Source organism: Limulus polyphemus, unplaced genomic scaffold, assembly GCF_000517525.1.
Source record: "Limulus polyphemus unplaced genomic scaffold, Limulus_polyphemus-2.1.2 Scaffold78, whole genome shotgun sequence".
NCBI lineage: Eukaryota > Metazoa > Arthropoda > Merostomata > Xiphosura > Limulidae > Limulus > Limulus polyphemus.
Window position 1 is genome coordinate 197,904 of NW_013665688.1, and position 14,439 is coordinate 212,342.

Here is a 14,439-nt window from a genome sequence, read left to right on the forward strand (position 1 = left end):
AACTAATGTAGCTAAACTGTTTACTAATAATTACTATTGCGCTTTGTGCGCTTTTTTGATTATATATTTCATAACTTTTTTCGGCCCAACTTTTAGTAAAATATCCTACTTTTTTGCGGCGATGGATCTTAAATTAATTGTTATGTGACGTTACATGTAATTATATAAAGGATTAGATTTTGGTTTATTTTGCTTAAATACGAACTTTGGGGAAACTGAAAGGAGGGCTTATTCTCGATTTTACACACTAAAAGAATGAATACCATTGTTTTTGTATTTACACAGATTGAAGAGAACTGACGGAAATGGCAAATAGATTACTAAGCACTGCATGATAATCAGTGCTATTGGAGACGAGTGAGAGAGCTAGTCCATTAAAATTCCCCCGAATTTCTTAACATGACTTTTGTGAATGCCAAATGAATTGAAGCAATAATATGCATCTTTTTTTGACAGTTAAATTTGCACATAAGTAAAGAAAGTATGATTAAGTTCTTTTTACTTTATTCTATCCCATACAATATGACATCTATATCTCAATAAACAGAAGCACCTTTACAAGTTATTGGTGCTGCCCTCTACAGTCTTACGAATGCAATCAATATTCCCTGCTTCATTTAAAGGAGTAAAACTTCTAGCCCGAAGCACATATTTATAAGCTGGCGAGTCGTGAGGTGAAGCCGTAGTATTTTCAAACTATCTTATCTAGGTGTGTGAGCTAAACCTGTTCGTCTCATCTGTGGTATATGCGAATAATGGTTCTGAATAAATCTTTTTTACTATTTTTAAGTGAAAAATTAAATAGAAGTGGGTGCATTAATTTGGCTCTTGTTTTATGTTTATGACAACTTCCAACTTTTTTCACACTTCTTTATCCTATACATTTTCATCATGGTTCTATCAAGAAATTTCAAAAGCTTTCTAGGTGGTGTCTTGTGTCTTAGTCTACTGTGGTCCCATACTGCTTCAATATGGCTCAAACAAAAACCAGCAAATAACGAACAACCATTTGGTAAGTTATGTACAAATGCATATATATATATTTACTCTTTGATGATCTTGTAATTGACGTACTTAAAGTGGTTGAAGTATTTAAGCCTGTCGTTTAATTGATGTAGTTATCAAAGCTATTTACAGAGCTATTTTATTAAAAGAAAACGAAGAAAATCTAGACTTCAGATGTAATGCATGCGTAGTTAGAAACGTTATTATTGGACAAGAGATACTTACTCTAGGATATTGGTTAACTTGATGGTACTAGAATAACATTTCTAGTATGACGAACAAGTGGGAGCTTATTATTCGCAGAGACAATGTAAACATTACCAAAGAGTAAACAAGATAGAGCCCCTAAACATATATATATATATATATATTGCTATCAAACTTGCTTAAATATTTCGACTTTACCTTTGTCATGAGAGCTATTGCCATTGAATACTTATTTCATTTAAAAAATTAATATACAAGATATAAAACTTCCAAACAGTCTTCAGTAGTTTTCGTGAAGGAACATATCAATAACTCCCAAGTGATTGAAGTTAATATTTATTGGTAGATATAAAACTTCCAAATAGTCTTCAGTAGTTTTGTGAAAGAACATATCAATAACTCCCAAATGACTAAAGTTAATATTTATTGGTTGATATAAAATTTCCAAATAGTCTTCAGTAGTTTTTGTGAAGGAATATATCAAAACTCCCAAATGATTAAAGTTAATATGTGTTGGTAGATATAAAACTGTCCAAATAGTCTTCAGTAGTTTTTGTGAAGGAACATATCAATAACTCCCAAATGATTAAAGTTAATATGTGTTGGTAGATATAAAACTTCCAAATAGTCTTCAGTAGTTTTTGTGAAGGAACATATCAATAACTCCCAAGTGACTGAAGTTAATATTTATTAGTAGATATAGAACTTCCAAATAGTCTTCAGTAGTTTTGTGAAGGAACATATGAACAACTCACAAGTAGCTAAACGGTACGCTTGAGGGTTATACGTTAAAAACTGTGGTTCGATACCCATAGTAGGCACAGCGCAGATAACTCATTATGTAGCTTTGCGCTTAAACGAATCAAACAAACATATCAAGAATGATTTATTTTTATTCCTCGCAAGTTTATTTGTTTGTCCCGGATATTCGCGCGAAGCTACACAAAGGTTATCTGCCGTCCTTAATCCTGAACTGATAAACTACACGGAAGGCAGTTACTCAACAGCACCCACCGCGAACTCTTGGGCTAACACAAAGGTTATCTGCCGTCCTTAATCTTGAACTGATAAACTACACGGAAGGCAGTTACTCAACAGCACCCACCGCGAACTCTTGGGCTAACACAAAAGTTATCTGCCGTCCTTAATATTGAACTGATAAACTACACGGAAGGCAGTTAGTCAACAGCACCAACCGCGAACTCTTGGGCTAACACAAAGGTTATCTGCCGTCCTTAATCTTGAACTGATAAACTACACGGAAGGCAGTTACTCAACAGCACCCACCGCGAACTCTTGGGCTAACACAAAAGTTATCTGCCGTCCTTAATATTGAACTGATAAACTACACGGAAGGCAGTTACTCAACAGCACCCACCGCGAACTCTTGGGCTAACACAAAGGTTATTTGCCGTCCTTAATCTTGAATTGATAAACTACACGGAAGGCAGTTAGTCAACAGCATCCACCGTGAACTCTTAGGCTAAACATATCTATATAATCGCATAGTGGGACTTGCCGTAACTTTTATAGCGGGTCGTGAAACCTCTGATCATTTGGTTACGTCCAGTCATGCACGCAACTAACTACATGTTCCCACAAAGATACATTTCTCTGTAGCATATCTGTCTGTATGTAAATATTTAACATCGCATTAGATTTTTAGTACTATTTTCGTTGTACGGAAATTAAATTCCGTGTTTATCTACTACACTAATTTCCATAAATCTGAAGTTTCAGTTGTTGTTGTTGTTTTTTCTAGTCACTTGCGTTTATCCGAGTGTGTCTACGATAATATTACGTTGTCTTACTTGCTCGTCATTATATTCCCAACTCTGAGAAACATTGATATCCTGTGCCCAACTTCAACAGCTGTAACAAGGCACATATAAATATAACATTACTATTCTTAGAATACAGAGGTTACCCTGGGAGCATTACATATAAATATAACATTACTATTCTTAGAATACAGAGATTACCCTGGGAGCATCACATATAAATATAAAATTACTATTCTTAGAATACAGAGGTTACCCTGGGAGCATCACATATAAACATAACATTACTATTCTTAGAATACAGAGGTTACCCTGGGAGCATTAACGAATTTCTTTCACACCTTAATATTTGTCAGTCTTGCTTTCCGTAATATTCACTTTTATCCTGGATTTTACACACAGTTCTCATGATGTGAATTTGTCAGGTAGTTCATGGTTTCGATATAGATGTAACGCAACGACCATAAACACGTTGTTTTACGGGCAATTAAGTAATTGTCATAGTTTGTCGCAAATGTTTGGACTGCTAGTATATAAAACATATTCGTAAATAGCTACAAAACAACGAAATTATTTAGCGAACAAATGAGCAGTTATAACTGGAGAAAAAAAAAATTCAAATCAAGAACGTCATAAATTCCTTATCTTCAACTTAAATTTTAAAAAGTCAGATAAACAGCTATGATCTAGCCCTTTTTTCAAACGTTCCACTACGTTTAATCTCATACGTCCGGTATATGTTTGTAAACAGTTGTGTATAATGGGAAAAAAAAAGAGTACAATACAACAGCATATTTAGTATACCTTGCATGATTATCTAAATTTAATATAACTAGCCGGAATACGAATAGCGTCGTACATATAGGACAGACAAGTGAAACTTGGGTATACAAGCTACGCCTTATAAATCCTAAAATGTGTTCCTAGGGGGAGTGGTGATGGAACTACACCATCTGTTAAATTCTGAAACACAAACACGCGTATGTAATTAAAGGAGTCACATACTGTATAAGGTTAGAATACTAGAATGTGATAATAAAGGTTTGTCCGAAAGACATTTAAAGACTCAAAATTACTTAAAGGGTTTACAACATTTGCATTCTTGCAACTTCGATAACTTTCAAATGTTATAAAATAGGTACACAGTCCAAAAATTAAATACGACTGTGATGTTTATAAATCCCTTAAACATCTGTACCGCTGTAGCTAAATGTGTGTTGTCGAGTAATTTACCGCAGATTTCCTTGATCTATGTCATTGGAAAATAGTTTAAACATTTTTCAAGAAATCCAGATAGAGCAATCTAGGGGTTATTTTCTTTAGAAGACTATATACTAGATTTTATTGCAGCTTGCGTTATAGATCGAGAAATTAATGGCGTGATAACGTGATTTGTCGAGCGCCGACTTAAGAGTACCACACAACTTTATATTCCATTAAGTAAATTCAAGATAAACGCCCTTTAAGCGCGAATATGGATTTAATGGGCTACTCTCATTGTGGTTTTGAAAAAAGATAAAGGAAGACGTTGTGTGATATGTTTCTTAGAAATTTGTCATGGCTCTATCATCTCTGGCAAAGAGGGCTAAAGTGTAATGGTTTTGAAGACAAGGGTGGTGACTCACTTTGCTAATGGTTAAAAGTATCCAAAACTTATTATCGTTGAACTTGTTGAACAATATTTTTTAAAGTAGATATCTCTTTTGGAACCTTGTTTTTTTTTTTTTTTGAGTGAAATTTATGTAGTCTTTATACCCTTTATATTGTTTCTGAACTTTTGATAAAGCCAGTTTTCGACCTTTTATATCTATTTTCGTTTGGCCAACAATGAAACACACGAAACATTCATTCCCTATTGTAGCAATATAAAAGATCCATTTTTATGTTACGTTGTTGCTTACAAATTCAGAAATAATAGCACTACGCTTACAAAAAAAAAATGTGAGTGCACAAAGTGAGATTTAGAATTTCTTGTGTTCAACTACTAAAATTATTTCTTAATAATTATAAATTGTACATTAGTGAACTGACTTTATGAAAGATGTAAAAGATCTGGAGGTAATTCTTGTCTATAAATGAATTGTTATTCAGTGTTATTGAATGATGTAGTGGATCAATTCAAAAATTGTCCACACTAACTGTTTCTAATTTTGAAATAGCAGATTAGAGTGAATGGAACTAGTCAACAGCACCCACCATTAACTCTTGAACTGCTATAATCGAATAATGGGACTTGAAGAACAGAAGTCGTTCAAAACGTCGCTGGAATAAATTGAGCTTTGTTTGAAATTGATGTTGTGTTTTTGAAAAATACATTACATTTTGAGTGTCGTCGCTCTTGTAACGCAATCATAAATGATGTTTGTAATGCTGAGATAAGTTATATGGAAATTGTTAATGTGTCTTAACTGATTGTTTGGCATGTGCAATTCTAGCCGTTTTACCGTTTTATACACGTTTTGTAAAGTGTATTGCTTTATTATCGTTTTGGAGTAAACTTCTAAAGGTTTCGCCAGACATAAAATACGATACCTATCGGACTAGCTAAGTACGTACATTTTATACTTACAAAACATAAAGTTAAGTCGTTTTGAATTTGTTCGACGTTTCTGGTTTTGAGGGACAATAATTTTATACTTACAAAAAAAATAAAGTTAAGTCGTTTTGAATTTGTTCTACGTTTCTGTTTTGTAGGGACAATAATTTTTTATACTTACAAAAAAATAAAGTTAAGTCGTTTTGGATTTGTTCTACGTTTCTGGTTTTGAGGGACAATAATTTTATACTTACAAAAAAATAAAGTTAAGTCGTTTTGAATTTGTTCTACGTTTCTGGTTTTGAGGGACAATAATTTTATACTTACAAAAAAATAAAGTTAAGTCGTTTTGGATTTGTTCTACGTTTCTGGTTTTGAGGGACAATAATTTTATACTTACAAAAAATAAAATTAAGTCGTTTTGAATTTGTTCTACTTTTCTGGTTTGAGAGACTATCAGTTCTATTAGCTTTTCCTGAATTTATAGAAAAGAAAATCAGAGAAAGTTCACAATTAGAGTGATAGATAAAAGGGAAAGTTACAACGTTTGAAGCGTTTTTTACTCATCTTTTTAAATAGTAATTAGCTTATAAAACACAGTCCTTTAATTATCAATGGAAGTACATATAGAACCCACTGTTTTTTTAAACACATTTTTCTAAACTATTTGTGCACCAAGTTTTTGTGTATCCATGATTTTGTTGGTTAAAGGGTTCCTTATAATATACTAGTCATATAACAAATTTAAACAAAAATATCAGCACTATTGCAGTTAATTCCATTAATTACTGCTGAGGGTCTCTTATGTGTTTTCAAAAGAAAATGATTTTTTTTCACACATTTTGATTGGTCAGTTGTTTTCATTGATGTTGTATATATATATAATCAAAAATATAAAATAACTCAATATGATGCAACATATGCTCCCTACCAGTAGTAAACGGTATTAAACATGTTGGTAATTTGACAGTTAATCAAAAACACTACCTCATTGCACGTGTTCAGTAAAAAGCACCATTTATAGATATGCAAAAGAGACAATCTTCTCAAAGGCATAATCTTTGTTGAGCAGTTGAATACTCTAGAGAACGGGTAGGGTAAGTGCTTAAAAGTGTTTTTCTAATGGTAACTTGATGGCTATATAGTAGATCATTTGGTAAGAATTCTTGTTTAACGTTATTTCATTAGACGAAAGGTTCAGTCCTAAGATAAGTTGGTGGCAACATTTCTTGTTACACACGAGTAAGTACATATCTTTAACCTTTTATTAACGGTAGTCATTATTGTGTTTTCTCAATAGCAAACAAAACGGTAGTCTCAGTTGCAACACAATTTGAAGTAATCCCTTCTAGCAGCATGTTGGATCAAAAGCGGAAGTTGCTTCACCAGCTCTATAACAAAAGATACCACAAGGCAGAATGGTACAACAACTGTGGTTCCCTATGGGTCGTCAGGATTTTTTTTTGCATGACTGCCATAGCTTTATCAGTACCGCAGTTAGAGTAATACTCTCAAAAATGTCCTTGGCTTGATGGAATAAGCCCCTGTTTCAAATGAGGCGTGTCTGATCACTTGTTGTGGGAATATCTATATTCTGTTGTCAGACAGGACCATTGAATGCCTACAAGTTTAAGCCAACACCATAACAGATACAGACTGGTCGACAATGAGCAGTGAATGTTGCAGAATCTTCCAATTTAAATTGAGTTGGATATGACTGACAACCTGGGCAAGTGCAGTATGGCGACTGGTTCATAGAACCACTGACTTGGTGTAGCATGCTATATGTCATCAACGATACATGAGCACGAGATTGAATGTTTAGAGGATATTGAGGAAACCAGAACCTTACTCAACCTTGCTGTGTATCAGGGCTCACTGTTAAGCCAGTTAGCACAAACTTCGTTCTGCCAAATTGCGACAAGCTTCATCTTGGCAATGTTGTGCAGAGTGAAGATAGTTGTCTCTGATCTGGAGTTAAAATTTGGTTATCTTAGCAATGGACTTGCTTCAGAAACTGTCAGACAGTTTTTGCTTGTGCAACAGGCGAACTGCAGTAATAGAAAAATCATTCAGTGCCAGTTAGATTGGTCCAGAGTACAGTGAGCTGCATGCATGCATGCACGTTAAAAAAAATGTGGCAATTCCATTAATGTACAAGCTGTATGGATGATGTCTACTTTTGACCTTCTACTGTGTAAATAGAATTGACACATGAAGTGTCTCGTTTTCTGTCTGGAAAGCATGCTGAACTAAACAAACAATGATCGGTTTGAATGCAGGTGTTGTATCAGTGCTATTCTATAAATACAGACATTCGGCTATTCAGTTTCCAGCTGGAATATTCATTAACATTTTAACATTAGAAGTTGTAGCACAGACTAGCTGTATTACTGGTGTTGTAGTATTAATATGCAACGTTCAGAGCATCTGAAGTTAAGGATTCTACAAATAATCTGAACTCAATTGAATTGCTCAAGGAGTTTGTTGATGTATTTGTGGGATAAGATAGCTGATCGGTATAGACAACAATTATACATAAGCACAAGTGACGCATGACCAATAAAACAACTGCTGTTCAGCACACTAGACGTGAATTCTAGATATTGGCAAGTGGAAATGGATGACGAAAGTAGACCTAAGACTGCTTTCAGAACTCAAGAAGGAGTGTGTGAATTGTGCATCATGTCATTTCATCTTTGTAATGCCCCTACAATGTCAAAGTAGTTGATGGAGCTTACAGTTGTGTTGTTTGGCAAACATTACCACAACTACTTGTATAGTAGAGAGGTTACCATTTGAGTAGACCATGCATCATTGAGATGGCTAATAAACTTAAAAAACCTAGGTGTGGTTGTGAATTGTATAACCACACTAGAAGAATGTTGTTTTTTGTAGAACATCAACTATGTCAGCAGCACAGATAAACTGATAGATTATGTCACTAATCCATGAGATTATATCCATATGTAGAATATCCACACCCTGGACACCATGAATCAGTTAAAACTATGACAGTAGCATCAATGTTAAAAAATATAAAAGTGACAATCTTGCATTTAGACGGACATCATGGATGACCAATCAGAACCTTAAGGAAGAATAACCAAATAGTCTAGACAACCTGGGTGGTACGTGCAATGCAGTAAGGTCGCATACACCATCTTACACTTGCAAACATAGCACTAATGCACGAAAAATCTGGCATTTATATAGTCAGTTAAAAGTGAAGGATGGTGTGCTGTACCATTGTTAGTAACTACATAAACATGGTCATCAGCCTATGATGAAGTTTTAAAGAAGAAAATTATTTAGGCTTTGTATAATGCAAGCAAGAATTGCAGGGCACCAAAGAATGTCAAAATAACTATCACTAATGTGCAGAAGCAGTTTTCTGGACATGTTCCCCTAAAATCGTTGAGTGATGGTGTAGACGTTATACTGAGGGCTCTGCCCAGAGGAAAACTGGCTGCACCAGGAAAACTCAGATACAGAGTAGTGGGTTCACCTCTGAAGATAACTGACCTGGATATAACTGATTTTCTGCCCCAAACTGAAAAATGCCATTGTTATTTGTTGCTCTTTATTACTTCATTAAGTGGACCGAAGCTTATTTATTGGCTGCCATGTTAGTGAAGTCTGTTGCAGTTGTGTTTACTGAGCAATGGATTTCACATTTACGCATGGTTGGAGAGATCCACATGGATCAAGAAATTAACTTCAACAACCAATTGTTTGTAAAGCTGTGATGAGTGTTGGAAGTGGTAAAAATATGCACTTCACCATGTCGTCCTCAACCTAATGATTTCACAGAATGGGCAATGCAGACTGTCAAGTATATGCTTTTCAAGATTGATAACTTTGACTGAACTGATTAGGATGAGTGCCTACTATGTGTCATTATGGCATACTATAGAACTGGAACTGAGTAATAGTCAACTGCTAGTTCTCCAAGTCTCCCGATGTTTGAGCGAGAAGTACAGCTCTAAGAGAAGTACCACAGCATCCACACTACATGTGGAATGGTTGAATTCTACAATAGCCAATGGTCCCAAGTTCGTGCAGCAGCAGATGGGTAAAGCATCCATAGATCAAAATATATGTCACATAAAACAGTTGTGGAACAAAACTTCCAACCTAGTGACTAGGTAAAGTTATAATATGTGGCTGCAACGTGGAAACAACTTGTTTCTGACTGAACAGGTCCGTATTTTGTCTGTAGACAGTTTAATTAAATGAATTATGAGCTACAATGGTTGTGTGGCATGCATATTCATGTCAAACACATCATCAAGCTTATACTGTATCTCATTGATGAGCCTCTGAAGTATTGACTACTCCAGGAATCATTATGGATAAGCCAGTTGACTCAGAATACATTTTGTACCACGTTTGTGGATGTTTATCTCTAGCAAGTTCCTGAGCAAGCTTGCCATCTTGCACATAAGTCAGCATGATTGTATCTTATGCCTCTGTGAGATCATGCCTGATAGTCTGGTTGGTATATACCAGGCTTCTTAAAGAGCAGTCGAAATATGTACTCTAACTTTCCACAAGAAATGAACACAGACTGTGTAAGTCAGAGGAAGTATGTAACATTTTGCTAGGCTTTTCGTAGGTGTTTTTATATTTATCTAAAATAGTGAGTTTTGCATAATACTAGGTGGCAGTACTAATGAGTAAATATTGCAGTTCGGGCTAATTGCCGTGTTATGTCAGTGAACAGTGAAAGTAATTTTGCTGTCATTTCTTGCATGCCTACTACATTAGACTGTGTGTATTTTGTGGTGGGTAACTCGAAATGTAATTTGAATGAAAGTTGTTGGTAGAATTGGCTATTTTCGCTATATTCTAATGACATTGCTTCACCTTGGTAATCCTAACTCAATGGGTGGCATCTGTAGGTTTTATCTTAATGGCTTTTTCAAAAAGCATGTGTATCAAACCACTGGCACTCAATCGTTGCTATAGAAACGATGGAGCAAAATTAAACAGTGACGTCATGCGTTGGTTGTTATATGAAGTAGAAATATAAGTGTGTGTCTTCACACATGTTTTCCACTATATATTAAACCAGTTTGTGTGCGTACTAGATGTACTAGTGTAATATCCACAAAAGTACATCTCATTCAGGCAAATAGAGATTTTGGCTTGGAATATTTCGATTGGATGCACTTAATGGAAAACTTCAGTGATTAGTTTGCACTGCATTGGGACTAGAACACAGCATGGTCTCTATGTTCTTATGTAGGTTTGATCTCAAGTTAAATATTCAAGAACATGTGATTTTTACTGAAGGAAAGATACTGAGTTGCTGGAGAATCTACAACAAAGCGACTAAACTAAACAGTATGATACACCTATTGTTTTCGTTGATATTGGTCATTAAGGGCTATCTGCAGTTTTGGTAGCTGAGATATTCCTAAGTTATGTGACTTAATCTTCTAAAATATAATCACAATACGATAAATTGCCCATTCAGAATGAAATATATTATAATGTAACCATTGTTTTTCAGTAGTTTTGAATCTGAAATGCTTGTTTAGTACATATTCAATTCTGTTTTGACTTTGCAGTTATGACCTAATGCTTAGTCTCGATCGATGTTATATATGAACAATGTAGTCATTTCACATATTAATTATATTTAGTGGTATTATTGTGAACATTTGTGGATGTAATTTTGGATTTATTCGGGAAGTCACATTTTCACTTATTTATTCCAGTTATGTTTGACACCATAAAGCAAGTTAGGGTTTGAATTGCTCAGCCCCCGTGGATCAGGGACCATTTCTGCCAAGCTTCAGACTTCACTCTCCCAGTAAACCCGAAATTTTGATATAGGCAACAAGACACCACTGGGTGGCATTGGCTTATTTAGACGATAACTGGCCAGAGTTGAAGAGATCGCTGTACTGCTAGCATATGCAAAGCCTTAAGTACGGCAGTTTCAGATGCTGACCCTACAAAGCTTGCTTGATTGTGCACCTTGATGCTTGGTCAGCATGGTTCGTGTTTGCACCAGTGCAAACCTTGTTCCTATTACAACCACTTGGTTGTGCCTTTAATCCTATTTTACTGAATGAACTCCTAACATTCTTGTGGCTAAGCAACCTGAACATTTTCAAGCTTAGCTTTTTTGTAGAGCCAATAATCTTATGAATTGTCTGAATGTCTACTGCACATATGGGAAAAGTACAATGAACCATCCTTAGACCTTAGAATCAACTCAATAATTTAAAAACACATACTGTTGGTGCAAAGTGACATTGGATCACAAATCATTCAAGCAGCTGCCTTCCAAATTGTTGATGAGATAGTGTCTACTAGAGATGATATGAGTAATGATGATCTAGGACTCAACCATAGAAGAGATCCTGGAAAATAAGTACCTCATCAAAAGAGGCACCATGACGGTCTAACAGAAAATGCTTGCAGCCGGATCAGCTGTGGAACATAAGCTAAATGTTGCAAATATGTTAAAAACTACAATTTGATGTATATGGTATTTCATCATCAGCATTGTTTTGTACCTTGAGGTAATTTATATTTTCCTGTGAATTATACTTGAGCTTTTGATTTGTGATTTGTTTAAAATATGTTTGCCTTTTATAACTGGATTTTTTGTTTTCTCTAATTTGTAATGTGTTTTATGTTATAATGCAATTTGGCCAGCGTTGTTTAAAATTTTTATGGATTTTTTAAAAATATTATTGTATTTTTATTTTATGATTTAATTTTGATTTACTTTACCTTTAATTTTGTACTGTACTCCTGATTTGATGCATTTTGAGTATTAATTTTGTTTTTGAGTAACACTGATATATCACCATTTTTCTATTGCCTTTTTATAGGTGTATTGACATCGTTCGTGTCACCTGAGAAAAACAGTTGTAACATTTTACGACTATAACTTAATTTGTAATTTAGACATTAATTATAATTCTAAAGCTCAAGGCGAGGGTACTTTTGAAATAAGGAAAATGTGGTGGTTGTAAGGAATGGAATACTCATGAATTTCACCCTTCCATAATTTGTATTGAGTATATTTTTATTCAAGTACACTCGCGTAATATTTTTTCTACATATGCATGCAGTTTCTGCTTGTAAGTATGACACTTTCATTGACTGGTTGCCTCAAGGTTGTGAACATGCATGAGTTAGTTTTTTTGTACAAGTAAATACTGCATCTTTATTATGTTGGTGTGCTTCGTGTTATGTCCAACTATATCAAGGATACCAGAATATGTTTCTTAGTAGCTTTCACTTTGTCTGGTATAGTTGAGTTTTATGTTACGTCCTACAGAGTACAGAATACTAGACTCTTATTTTCGCAACCCTTCACTTTGTCTCGTACTGTATGTCAAGGTGCAGAGCACCAGTACATTATTATTGCTACCCTCCAGTCTGTTTGTTATTGTTATGTTTTATATTATGCACGTCAGGGTACAAAGCACCAGTATGTTATTCTTGCTACAATTCACTTTTTTATTGGTGTGTTTTTATTTTATATTCGTCAAAGTACAGAATTTTATTCTCACAATCCATCCATTTATATGACATTGAAACATATATTTCATACCCGAAAATATACACGATATAAAAATCTCATTTACCTATACCTCAGGGCATGTTTCATTATCTTGACTAAAAGTTGGGAGCTTTGTAAGTTTAATGTTATGTTAACTCTACGAATAATTTCTTAATAATTACTATTCGTAGTTTATGATAAAACTACAAAATATAACATGAACACTGGATGATTTTTGAAAAATTACAGGCATTAAAACACTACAAAGCAACTAAATTTTATTCTTCTAGCTATTTAAAAATACGTTATTCACAGTCAGTTATGGGAAAACTTGTGAAATAATATTTTTTAGTGAAAAGTATTCTAATTTTGTATCACTTACTTCCAAAAAGTATTACATTGTTGATTTCATAAGAACAAAACAAAAACAATTACATCCTCAAAACGAAACATAGTTTACTGAAAACGAACTCTTTCCAAAAGAACAAATCGGTTAAATATTTCTAAGAAAGAGTTAATAAATTTGCGTGCAATACACTTGTTTTGATTTAGTTTAGTTTTTTTTCAAAATATCTCATCTACATTGTTTGTCTGCACGCACTTTCAGCCCTGCTGCAGCAAGGTAAGAATGATTAATTGGCTTCTTCGACTAAGTAGACTGCAATCAATTACATTTTCTCAAAAGACCACTGGGCAACAGTTGTTATACTTAATCTAGCTGACGCTATTTTCTTCGTTGTTTCGAAGATATTGTAGGATGACATGACTGGATTGTTAGATGCTATTTAAGGAAACGATGAATCGATATAGATTACCGTGTTGCATCAAAACACTGCAAGTAAACAGAATATCTCACAGCTCATTCTGGGGAAGACATCAGGAAAAGCCAACTACCATAATTATCGTGGTTCGTATTTTAATGGAGGCAGGGTTAGATTACACGCCACCAGTTTCAACTCAAAATTTGGTTTGATAATAATATAAAATCACTAAGTACAATCATCCTCAATTCATATATGGTTCAAACAGGTAAGAATCAACCAAGCACCATACGTTCAACTACAAATTTCAAATAACACACAAGCTTAGTATAATAACTTTTAATTCATACTATCCACAAAGAAAAGATGGAAAAACATTCTTTAAATAGTCAAAAGATGCACATCATATAGTAATAAAGATTTCATATCTACATTTGCATCTATTGATTGCCAATAAAAAAGGGATAATAGATACATAACCATGCTGCATTTTTCGGTATATCTATGAAAAGCATGACATTGAAACTTATATATTTTTTTCTTGAAAGAGGAGTGTTTTTCTGCCAATTTCACGTTCTTTCGTCAGTTCACATTATATTTCTTTTTGTAAAACAACAG

General features: G+C 34.3%; 1 protein-coding gene across 2 annotated transcripts in view; it reads left to right on the forward strand.

Annotated features, from left to right (window-relative positions):
• The first annotated feature begins 704 nt into the window (after positions 1 to 704).
• The window catches only part of LOC106467241 (nephrin-like), a 139,452-nt gene continuing 125,717 nt past the window's right edge, over positions 705 to 14,439 (forward strand). For both annotated transcript variants that reach the window (XM_022395976.1, XM_022395971.1), the window contains exon 1: positions 705 to 1,012. In XM_022395976.1, the coding sequence (XP_022251684.1) occupies positions 892 to 1,012 (121 nt within the window). In that variant the 5' untranslated portion in view covers positions 705 to 891. The remainder of the gene's footprint in view (positions 1,013 to 14,439) is intronic.